We start from the raw sequence: 12,067 nt of genomic DNA, 5'->3' as shown, positions 1-12,067 counted from the left end.
CCAGAGGAGAAGATTAGATTAGATTAGATTAGATTCAACTTTATTGTCATTACACAAGTACAAGTACAAGTACAAGGCAACGAAATGCAGTTTAGGTCTAACCAGAAGTGCAATAGCAGCAAGTGCAGGATATACAATGGATGCGTAAGTGCAGGACATGGATATGTACTGAATATGTATAAATATGTATAAATAGAGAGACGTTATTACTATAAACAGAACTGAATTTACAGGTGAATATGTACAGTGAATAAATATACAGATGGCTATTACTATAAACAGAATTTACAGGTGAATATGTACTATGAATACAATATACAGATGGCTATTACTATAAACAGAATTTTACAGATAGAGGTATACAATAATATGCTAGGCTAATATGAGGAATAGCAGTGGATTAGGGTAGTGCAATAAATTATGGACAGAGCTATCCGGAAAAAAAAAAAAGTGTAAAGTGCAGTGGAAAGTGGTTGCATATTACAATTAGAAGTACAGTGCAAAATGCAAATGTAAACATTGGTACTATAAATACAGTCGGCAGTGCAAATGAGCATAATCCAGTTAAGATATGGCAGTGCAAGATGCATATGTAAACAGTTGTTACTGTGATAAACAGTCGGTAGTGCAAATAACAAAGTGAAGGAAGATGTGAGGTAGGAGAGTTATCAGTTTATGAGGGAAGTGGATCAACGGGGGTTTGAGTTCAATAAAGAGACAGCTCTGGGGAAAAAACTGTTCTTTAGTCTGCTGGTCCTGGTCCGGTGGATCCTGAAACGCCTGCCGGAGGGCAGGAGAGAAAACAGTCTGTGGGCTGGGTGAGAGGAGTCCTTGAGGATGCTGCGAGCTCGATGCAGACAGCGTTTCCTCTGGATGTGCTCGATGGCAGGCAGTGGAGTCCCTGTGATGCGCTGGGCAGTTTTCACCACCCGCTGCAGTGCCTTGCGCTCCGCAACAGAGCAGCTCCCATACCACACTGCCACACAGTTGGTCAGGATGCTTTCTATTGCACAGCGATAGAAGTTCACCAGGATAGCCGAGGAGAGCTGATTCTTCCTCAGTGTCCTCAGGAAGAAGAGGCGCTGGTGAGCCTTCTTGACCAGGCTGGAGGTGTTGGTCGTCCACGACATGTCCGCCGAGATGTGGATCCCCAGGAACTTGAAACTGGAGACACGTTCAACAGCCATTCCATTGATGTGGATGGTGTCGTGTGTGCCTCTTGACTCCTTCCTGAAGTCCACGATGAGCTCCTTCGTTTTGGTGGTGTTGAGGAGCAGGTTATTATCAGCGCACCATGTGGCCAGGTGCTGGATCTCCTCCCTATAGGCAGTCTCATCGTTGTTGCTGATGAGCCCAATCACCGTAGTGTCGTCCGCAAACTTGACGATGGAATTAGATCCATACACAAGCTTGCAGTCGGCGGTGAAGAGGGAGTAGAGAAACGGGCTTAGCACACAGCCCTGTGGTACACCAGTGTTGAGTGTGATGGATGTGGAGCAGGTGGATCCTGAACGAACATTCTGGGGTCTGTCAGTTAGGAAGTCCAAAATCCAGTTACACATTGAAGTGTTGATGCCCAGGTCTCCAAGTTTGGCTATTAACTTGGATGGGATGACAGTGTTGAACACTGAGCTGAAGTCAACAAACAGCATGCGTGCATACGTGTTCTTATGGTCCAGATGGGTGAGCACAGAGTGCAGTGCCATGGAAACGGCATCCTCTGTGCTCCTATTGCTGCGGTAGGCAAACTGGTGTGAGTCCAATGTGGATGGTAGAGAGTCTTTTAGGTGTTCCAGGACCAGCCGCTCAAAGCACTTCATAACGATGGGTGTGAGTGCTACAGGGCGGTAGTCATTAGGGCACCTCGGGTTAGAGTGTTTCGGCACTGGCACAACTGGCACCCCGACTGAGCCTGGTTTCTCCCAAGGTTTATTTTTCCACTGTCGCCTTTGGCTTGGCTTGCTCAGTTGGGGACACTAAATTTTCAACTAGATTACTGATCTGCCCACATTACCACTGTATAATAATTGAAATGAGCTAGATAACATCACTGTTTTCTCCAGAGCGGCTGTACAGTCGAATCAAATTCTGTTGCATTATTTTCCTGTAAACACTGTGAAGCGGCATTGTAAAAAGCACTATATAAATAAAAGTTACTTGATTTGACATTTTAAGTCTGTTTGTCCCCAAACCGGTGTAATAAGGCATGTGATGTGTGATTGATGTATTCGCTGGTAATGCATACTTGAAACTGAAGAACTCTTGATTAAAAAGACATTTACTGATTGCCCGTCGTCAGCACAATCATTTCAGATGAGTTCAATGAAAGAGTGATGTTGGAATGTGTTTATGTCTGAGCCTTTCACGGATGAACGTCCACAGGAAACGTCTCAGACAGGTACAAAAGATACTGTGAACATGATGCTTTCGTTTTAAATCTGCTAAAGATGACTGTTAATATTTGAATTTTATAAATGCAACAAGATAATATTCCATAATTTTGTGCTAATATGATTGCTCTAACAGACGAATGGGCGAATCAGGATATTGGACTCTCATGTTGAGACATCAGTATCGGTAATGATACTTCTGATACGCCGCGTGCCAATGATAACAGCTTCTTCACAATGTTGAGACAGGCGTCCCACAGATAATCACTCATCCCGCAGGATAAACATTTAAATTCAGCATAATCAAAGGCTCTTTTAACTCTCTCTGATGAATCGCTAATTCACAAATTTACTTCACAGCTGTTCATGATGGAATGAGGTCGAGAGGAGAACTTCAGAAGTTCCCTCTAAAACAAAGTCAGTGGAATGGACATTAAAGCTTCTGGTTAAAGTTCTAGCATGGATAACGGCTGATTGCAATAATTCTACAGAAACCAGAACCGGATCTTATCCCTGAGATTGCACTGTGGACACGTTCACTTCCGATAAATATGGTGTTCATCCCTCTATTTAAAAGGACAACTCTCCCAGATATGCAAATTCTGTCATCATTTACTCAACCTCATTGTTACAAATCTGTTTGCCTTACTTTCTTCTGCAGAACACAAATATATTTTAAAGAATGTTTCAATTGTTTGTCTGTACAATGGGACTAAAAATATATACAGTGAGGAAAATAAGTATTTGAACACCCTGCTATTTTGCAAGTTCTCCCACTTAGAAGTCATGGAGGGGTCTGAAATTGTCATCGTAGGTGCATGTCCACTGTGAGAGACATAATCTAAAAATAAATAAATCCAGAAATCACAATATATGATTTTTTTTACCATTTATTTGTATGATACAGCTGCAAATAAGTATTTGAACACCTGTCTATCAGCTAGAATTCTGACCCTCAAAGACCTGTTAGTCTGCCTTTAAAATGTCCACCTCCACTCCATTTATTATCCTAAATTAGATGCACCTGTTTGAGGTCGTTAGCTGCATAAAGACACCTGTCCACCCCATACAATCAGTAAGAATCCAACTACTAACATGGCCAAGACCAAAGAGCTGTCCAAAGACACTAGAGACAAAATTGTACACCTCCACAAGGCTGGAAAGGGCTACGGGGAAATTGCCAAGCAGCTTGGTGAAAAAAGGTCCACTGTTGGAGCAATCATTAGAAAATGGAAGAAGCTAAACATGACTGTCAATCTCCCTCGGACTGGGGCTCCATGTAAGATCTCACATCGTGGGGTCTCAATGATCCTAAGAAAGGTGAGAAATCAGCCCAGAACTACACGGGAGGAGCTGGTCAATGACCTGAAAAGAGCTGGGACCACCGTTTACAAGGTTACTGTTGGTAATACACTAAGACGTCGTGGTTTGAAATCATGCATGGCACGGAAGGTTCCCCTGCTTAAACCAGCACATGTCCAGGCCCGTCTTAAGTTTGCTAATGACAATTTGGATGATCCAGAGGAGTCATGGGAGAAAGTCATGTGGTCAGATGAGACCAAAATAGAACTTTTTGGTCATAATTCCACTAAACGTGTTTGGAGGAAGAAGAATGATGAGTACCATCCCAAGAACACCATCCCTACTGTGAAGCACGGGGGTGGTAGCATCATGCTTTGGGGGTGTTTTTCTGCACATGGGACAGGGCGACTGCACTGTATTAAGGAGAGGATGACCGGGGCCATGTATTGCGAGATTTTGGGGAACAACCTCCTTCCCTCAGTTAGAGCATTGAAGATGGGTCGAGGCTGGGTCTTCCAACATGACAATGACCCGAAGCACACAGCCAGGATAACCAAGGAGTGGCTCTGTAAGAAGCATATCAAGGTTCTGGCGTGGCCTAGCCAGTCTCCAGACCTAAACCCAATAGAGAATCTTTGGAGGGAGCTCAAACTCTGTTTCTCAGCGACAGGCCAGAAACCTGACTGATCTAGAGAAGATCTGTGTGGAGGAGTGGGCCAAAATCCCTCCTGCAGTGTGTGCAAACCTGGTGAGAAACTACAGGAAACGTTTGACCTCTGTAATTGCAAACAAAGGCTACTGTACCAAATATTAACATTGATTTTCTCAGGTGTTCAAATACTTATTTGCAGCTGTATCATACAAATAAATAGTTAAAAAAAATCATACATTGTGATTTCTGGATTTTATTTTTATCGATTATATCTCACAGTGGACCTACGATGACAATTTCAGACCCCTCCATGATTTCTAAGTGGGAGAACTTGCAAAATAGCAGGGTGTTCAAATACTTATTTTCCTCACTGTATATATTTTCAAAGTATCTTCCTATTTTGTTTGAACTTTGTTTTTATCAGTGCTACACGACTAGAGAAAGCAAATAAAACGGGCAACTGTTTTCAAGACCGATAATAATAAATGCTAATAAAATGTTTCTTGAATCAAATCAGCATATAAGAATGATTTCTGAAGGATCATGTGACACTGAAAATTCAGCTTTGGTCACAGGAATTACATTTTTACAATATATTCAAATAGAAAATAGCTATTTTGAATTGTAATAATATTTCACAATATTACTGATTTTACTGTATTTTTGATCAAATACATGCAGCCTTGGTGAGCAGAAGAGACTTCTTTCAAAAACATCAATAAATCTGAATTATTCCAAACTTTTGACAAGTAGTGTGTATACGGCGAAGAGCGTAACAATACAAAACAGGTTGAAAAATGGTGAACTTGTCCTTGTCCTTCTGACTATCAGACCTATCAGATCGCAATATTCTGCCCAATATACTATCATAAGCAATAACAGAATTTCACATAAAATGGTCTAAAAATGCTGCTAAAAACCATGCAATTATTGCAATTTAAACACAATTCTGGCACAGAACGTCTGAAAGTTCTTGCACACAAAGTACATGCTTTACATTTAAGCATTATATGGTTTGGAACAATTGCATATTGCAACTTTATGTCCCATTGTTGGTTCCACCATGTGTTTGGACTCGGCCTAAACCCTGCTGAGGTTAAGCAATGCAATTTCATGTTGCTCAAACTACAGAACACCCAGTATTTATAATAAAAACACATTGCATTTGTGTGAAACACTATTTAATGGTACTATCAAAATGTCTAAAGGCGGTTACAGTTTCACCACATTTATGTGATGACTTTGCTTCTTACTGTGCCGACCACCCAAAAATCTAATCACGGTGTTGTTTGCCTATAAAAGCAGTGACCTGTGAATTCCCAGTGTCAAATGCCTAGGGATGCCCGCCTAGGAAAAACCCCCAAATGCAATCATCTGCCATTTCCTGTTCGCAATGTCTTAAATCATCGGTCTGGCCGACGGGTCGCCCTCGCTCGGGGCTGCTGCCGGTGCCACGCGTCCTGCTAAAGTCATCATTTCACAAAGTAAAATCCCTTTGCATTTCACCTTTGAGACTGCCAGCCCCTCACTTACTTGAAATTGTCGTCTTCCACAAACTTTTGAAGCTCCTCGATGTAGCGAACAGACATCAAGTACTTCTGCACATGCGGGAGGGTCACGAGGTGGTCTGTGAGCAGGAGGTTGAGGGTCAGACGTGTGCATGTATATAAGCACACGTGTATATCAATCTGAAATTCCCCCACACATTTCACAACTAAACATCCGAAATGAACTGAAAGTGAATCAACTGACCGTATGTGCAGGACATCTGGAGGTCAGAGATCACCCGGAGGATGTTGTTCATCTGATTGGTTCTTTGCTGAGTCTCAATGATGCTGTCGGAGGCTGGATAGGCCGAGTCGATGTAAATCATGTCCAGCAGGTAGATCCCTATATGTAAGAAATGGAAGAGACACAGACTCATTAAAACGGGAGTATTAAATGTTATTTAGGATGTTTTGATATTGATAATATAATGACCCTGGATGATGCATCACCGTGAAAAGGTTTATTTTGTCATTGTCACCTGCATTATCTGGCGTATTTAATGAATTAAAATAATAAAAAAAATACTCAAATAAATACTTGTTATTTAAATTTAAATCTGTTTAAATTGTTTTTAAAAAAGAAATAAAATTTAAAAAAAAAATTTAAATAAATGCTTAAATAAATGCAAAATGTTTTTTTTAATCATTTAAATAAATGTTAATAAATACTTTTTCTTTAAAAAAAACTTTGGCACAGAAATATTCCGTCATACGTCCAACTCATTTTTTTTTTTAAATGTTGGCCATGTTTAGCATGAGAATTAACAGTGTCAATAAGTCAGAATGCATGAAATAGCATTAGACACCCCTTTAAAGTCTAATAGAGATTGAGATATAGCACCGTCATGCACGGTTATGCTGTATTACCTCAGTCAAGCTGTGATACACATGATACGTACTGAATAACAAGATCCAGACATACACAGCAGGAACAACTGGACTCTACTGGCTTTAATTTATCACAGAAAGCACCTTCATTTAGAGGGGAGGTAGAAATGCACAATTGCATGGCATTCACAATTAGATCTGTTCTAATCATCTATTCGATTTCTGCAAGTTGGGCAAAGAGTAAAATGAGATGAAAAACGATTATGTGAAGATCTGAGGCAGTCATGCTTGGGATGTCCCATATCAGGGTGTGTTTGTGACGATGGCATCATACTACAGTATACTACTAATTCAGACTCATACAGTATGTATACTGTCAACACACTTCAGTATAAACTGAACACATTGATCCAGACAAAATTATATTTTCTGTCTTCATTTTGTTCCAAACCTATTTAACTAACTAACTAACTAACTAACTATGTACAGTTCATACATACATACATACATTCATACAGTACATGCATACAGTACATACATACATGCATACAGTTCATACATGAAGTACATACATACATACATACATACATACATACATACATACATACATGCATACAGTTCATACACGCAAACAGTTCATACATGAAGTACATACATACATACATGCATACAGTTCATACATGAAGTACATACATACATACATACATACATGCATACAGTTCATACATGAAGTACATACATACATACATACATTCATGCATACAGTTCATACACGCAAACAGTTCATACATGAAGTACATACATACATGCATAAATACATGCATAAATACATGCATACAGTTCATACATGAAGTACATACATACATACATACATACATGCATACAGTTCATACATGAAGAACATACATACATACATGCATGCATGCATACAGTTGTAAGATTACAAATGTATTAATGTTTGAAATATATTGTGGTACAGGTTAAGGTAAAGATTGACTACATTCTAACTTGATCAAGTTATCAGCCCGTGGGTTGGAGACATTAAGTCTTTTGTCTTTATGCACTTCCTGACCATTTAGCATAACAAGCTCAGAGGTTACTTGTAAGTAAAATGAGCACCATTTGTCTTTAATGGCTCTTGGAGCCCTTGAGTGATTGGATTAGCATCTATGCATTTGAATGACACTGTTATGCTGATTGAATCTGGACAGGTGACACAGTTATGTAGGGTGTGTCCTTTTACCTATACAACATTTGCATTGTATTGTTCAGAGTGTCTCCTCCCCTGCTGTATAATCCCTCCCCCTAAAATGTAGATAAAAAACAATGTACAATGTACCACTCTGTGGCGAACAGCGAGGCCGAGGGACCGTGAGGGCGGGACGAGGCGGCGCTCATCAGGGAGGATGAGCGCCAGCTGCGCGCCGCAGCGATCTCGGCCCTCGCGGAGGAGTGAGGGACTATAAAGGAGGAGCGACGACAGTGAGGGACGAGAGAGGACCAGGCCTGGATTTTGTGTTATGTTTTATTTTGTGTTCGCTGCAGTCGTCCGTGAGGGGCTGCAGCTTTTTATTTTCATTTTGTGGGTGTTTGTGTGTAAGCGGCAGTCGACCGCGAGGGGCTGTCGCCACCATTATTATTTTGTGTTTATTTATTAAAAGTTCTTTTGATTGTCCGCCTCCTTCTTCCCGTACAAACAACCTTTACTACACACTCCTTTAAGTTAGACTTGGAACCTCAGCCGAAGAACAGCACGATTCTCAATAAACGAGTAACGTCTGCTTTAAAGATATCCCAACGTCTCCTGGTCTCTTCTTCAAACGAGGAAAAGAAAATTCACAACACAGTTCATTCATGAAGTACATACATACATACATACATACATACATACATACATACATACATACATACATACATACATACATACATACATACATACATACATACATACATACATACATACATGAAGTACAAACATACATACATACATGCATGCATACAGTACAACCATCCATCCATCCAGTTCATACATGCATACAGTACAGTCTCATAGCTATGACTTCTTATGACAAATCTAATTTTGTGTTTCACTGAGGAAGGAAAATAATACAGGAGCGTAATGACATGCAGGTAGATGATAACAAAATGTTCAATTTTACTCCTTTAGTTAGATTATATTTTATTATGAACTAAAACACATGCTGCCAAATATGATCCATAGTGTGAATTAAACTCAAGAGAGATGCTGAGACAATCTCCTGATCCTCAATCAGAACCACTGGAGTGACGGCAGCAGTTCAGCTACGGAAAGAATGACAAATCGCTTTCCACCCGGACAGCTGAGGTCTTCAGAGAGTGAGAGCAGATGTATGAGGAGATGGCATGGCCTGCTGAAAACTTTACATGGGCTTCTCTAATTCACTTATGCCACTGTACACAGCATTGTTCATCATTTTTTAAATAAATACACTGTATATAATGTCTAGAAAAGTACAGTAGTTTTCTTTGGACGTTCTTAGATCTTTCAATGAAAACACCAAGTTTATCTTCTCCTGGGGAAAAGTGTCTGGTACTCCAGCAAATAAATGTTTGAATGGAAACCACATGGCTGGATTCAAACCGAGAGAGGAAGTCCTCACAATCTAATAAAAGCATAAACCAAACTAATATATAAAACAAGGGACATAATCTGCAGTCAAACGGCGGTGCCCTGGTAGTGATTAGCAGAGCATTATTTGAGCAAATGACCTGGAGGGTTTGTGTAATCGTCAGGTTATTTATGGAGCTCTGGATAAACTGCTCCAGGGCGCTTGTCTTCACCAAAACAGATGGAGACGTTCATCTAGAGAATCCTGCTCTTCTGTGCTGTTAATAAACAGATCCGCACAGAAACGACCCGCATCAGTGACAGCATGAGATTCTATTAAACACCTGCACTCGTTTGAGCAAGAGACGGAGAGTCGTTCTGGTCATTGTAATGTTTCATGAAATCTATCTATCATCCATCCATTGTTCTATCCTCCATCCATCTACTGCTCAATCTACTGATCATCCATCCATCCATCATTCTATTATCCACCCATCCATCCTTTCTATCTATCCATCTATCTACTGATCATCTATCCATCCACTGTTCTATCATTCATCCACTGTTCTATCATCCATCCATCCACTGTTCTATCATCCATCCACTGTTCTATCATCCATCCATCCATCCATCCACTGTTCTATCATCCATCCACTGTTCTATCATCCATCCATCCACTGTTCTATCATCCATCCATCTACTGCTCAATCTACTGATCATCCATCCATCCATCATTCTATCATCCACCCATCCATCCTTTCTATCTATCCATCTATCTACTGATCATCTATCCATCCACTGTTCTATCATCAATCCACTGTTCTATCATCCATCCATCCATCCATCCACTGTTCTATCATCCATTCATCCATTGTTCTATCATCCATCCATCCATCCATCCATCTATCCATCCATCCACTGTTCTATCATCCATCCATCTATCTACTGTTCTATCTACTGATCATCCATCAATTGTTCTATGATCCATCCATCTATCTACTGTTCTATCATCCATCCATCTATCTACTGTTCTATCATCCATCCATCTATCTACTGTTCTATCATCCATCCATCTATCTACTGTTCTATCATCCATCCATCTATCTACTGTTCTAACATCCATCCATCTATCTACTGTTCTATCATCCATCCATCTATCTACTGTTCTATCATCCATCCATCTATCTACTGTTCTATCATCCATCCATCTATCTACTGTTCTTTCATCCATCCATCTATCTACTGTTCTAACATCCATCCATCTATCTACTGTTCTATCTACTGATCATCCATCCATCGTTCTATTATCCATCAATCCATCCACTTTTATATCATCAATCCATTTTTCCATTGTTCTATCATCCATCCATCCATCCATCCATCCATCCATCCATCCATCCATCCATCCATCCACTGTTCTATCATCCATCCATCCATCCAGCCAGCCATCCATCCATCCATCCATCCATCCATCCATCCATCCATCCATCGTTCTATCATCCATCCATCCATCTACTGTTCTATCATCCATCCATCCATCCACTGTTCTATCATCCATCCATCTATCTACTGTTCTATCATCCATCCATCCATCCACTGTTCTATCATCCATCCATCTATCTACTGTTCTATCATCCATCCATCTATCTACTGTTCTATCTACTGATCATCCATCCATCCACTGTTCTATCATCCACCCATCCTATCTATCTATCTATCTATCTATCTATCTATCTATCTATCTATCTATCTATCTATCTATCTATCTATCTATCTATCTATCTATCTATCTATCTATCTATCTATCTATCTATCTATCTATCTATCTATCTATCTATCTATCTATCTACTGATCATCCATCCATTCATCCACTGTTCTATCATCCATCCATCCACTGTTCTATCATCCATCCATCTACTGCTCAATCTACTGATCATCCATCCATCCATCATTCTATCATCCACCCATCCATCCTTTCTATCTATCCATCTATCTACTGATCATCCATCCATCCACTGTTCTATCATCAATCCACTGTTCTATCATCCATCCATCCATCCATCCATCCATCATCCATCCATCCATCCATCTATCCATCCATCCACTGTTCTATCATCCATCCATCTATCTACTGTTCTATCTACTGATCATCCATCAATTGTTCTATGATCCATCCATCTATCTACTGTTCTATCATCCATCCATCTATCTACTGTTCTATCATCCATCCATCTATCTACTGTTCTATCTACTGATCATCCATCCATCGTTCTATTATCCATCAATCAATCCACTTTTATATCATCAATACATTTTTCCATTGTTCTATCATCCATCCATCCACTGTTCTATTATCCATCCATCCATCCATCCATCCATCCATCCATCCATCCATCCATCCATCCATCCATCCATCCATCCATCCATCCACTGTTCTATCATCCACCCATCCATCCATTGTTCTATCATCCATCCATCCATCCATCCATCCATCCACTGTTCTATCATCCATCCATCTATCTACTGTTCTATCTACTGATCATCCATCCATCCACTGTTCTATCATCCACCCATCCTATCTATCTATCTATCTATCTATCTATCTATCTATCTATCTATCTATCTATCTATCTATCTATCTATCTATCTATCTATCTATCTATCTATCTATCTATCTATCTATCTATCTATCTATCTATCTATCTATCTATCTATCTATCTATCCATTCATCCACTGTTCTATCATCCATCCATCCACTG

At 40.0% G+C, this 12,067-nt stretch overlaps 1 protein-coding gene across 2 annotated transcripts in view; it reads right to left on the bottom strand.

Annotated features, from left to right (window-relative positions):
- The window catches only part of LOC307125795 (ras-specific guanine nucleotide-releasing factor RalGPS1), a 269,981-nt gene that overhangs the window by 53,434 nt on the left and 204,480 nt on the right, over window positions 1-12,067 (bottom strand). For both annotated transcript variants that reach the window (XM_079815915.1, XM_079815914.1), the window contains exons 9-10: window positions 6,097-6,234; window positions 5,878-5,971 (exon numbers count right to left, since the gene is read on the bottom strand). In XM_079815915.1, the coding sequence (XP_079672041.1) occupies window positions 5,878-5,971; window positions 6,097-6,234 (232 nt within the window). The remainder of the gene's footprint in view (window positions 1-5,877; window positions 5,972-6,096; window positions 6,235-12,067) is intronic.

Source organism: Gobio gobio, assembly GCF_949357685.1.
Source record: "Gobio gobio genome assembly, chromosome: 4".
Lineage (NCBI taxonomy): Eukaryota > Metazoa > Chordata > Actinopteri > Cypriniformes > Gobionidae > Gobio > Gobio gobio.
Note: the sequence above shows the minus strand (reverse complement) of the source record. Positions and strands in the feature narration are given on the sequence as shown.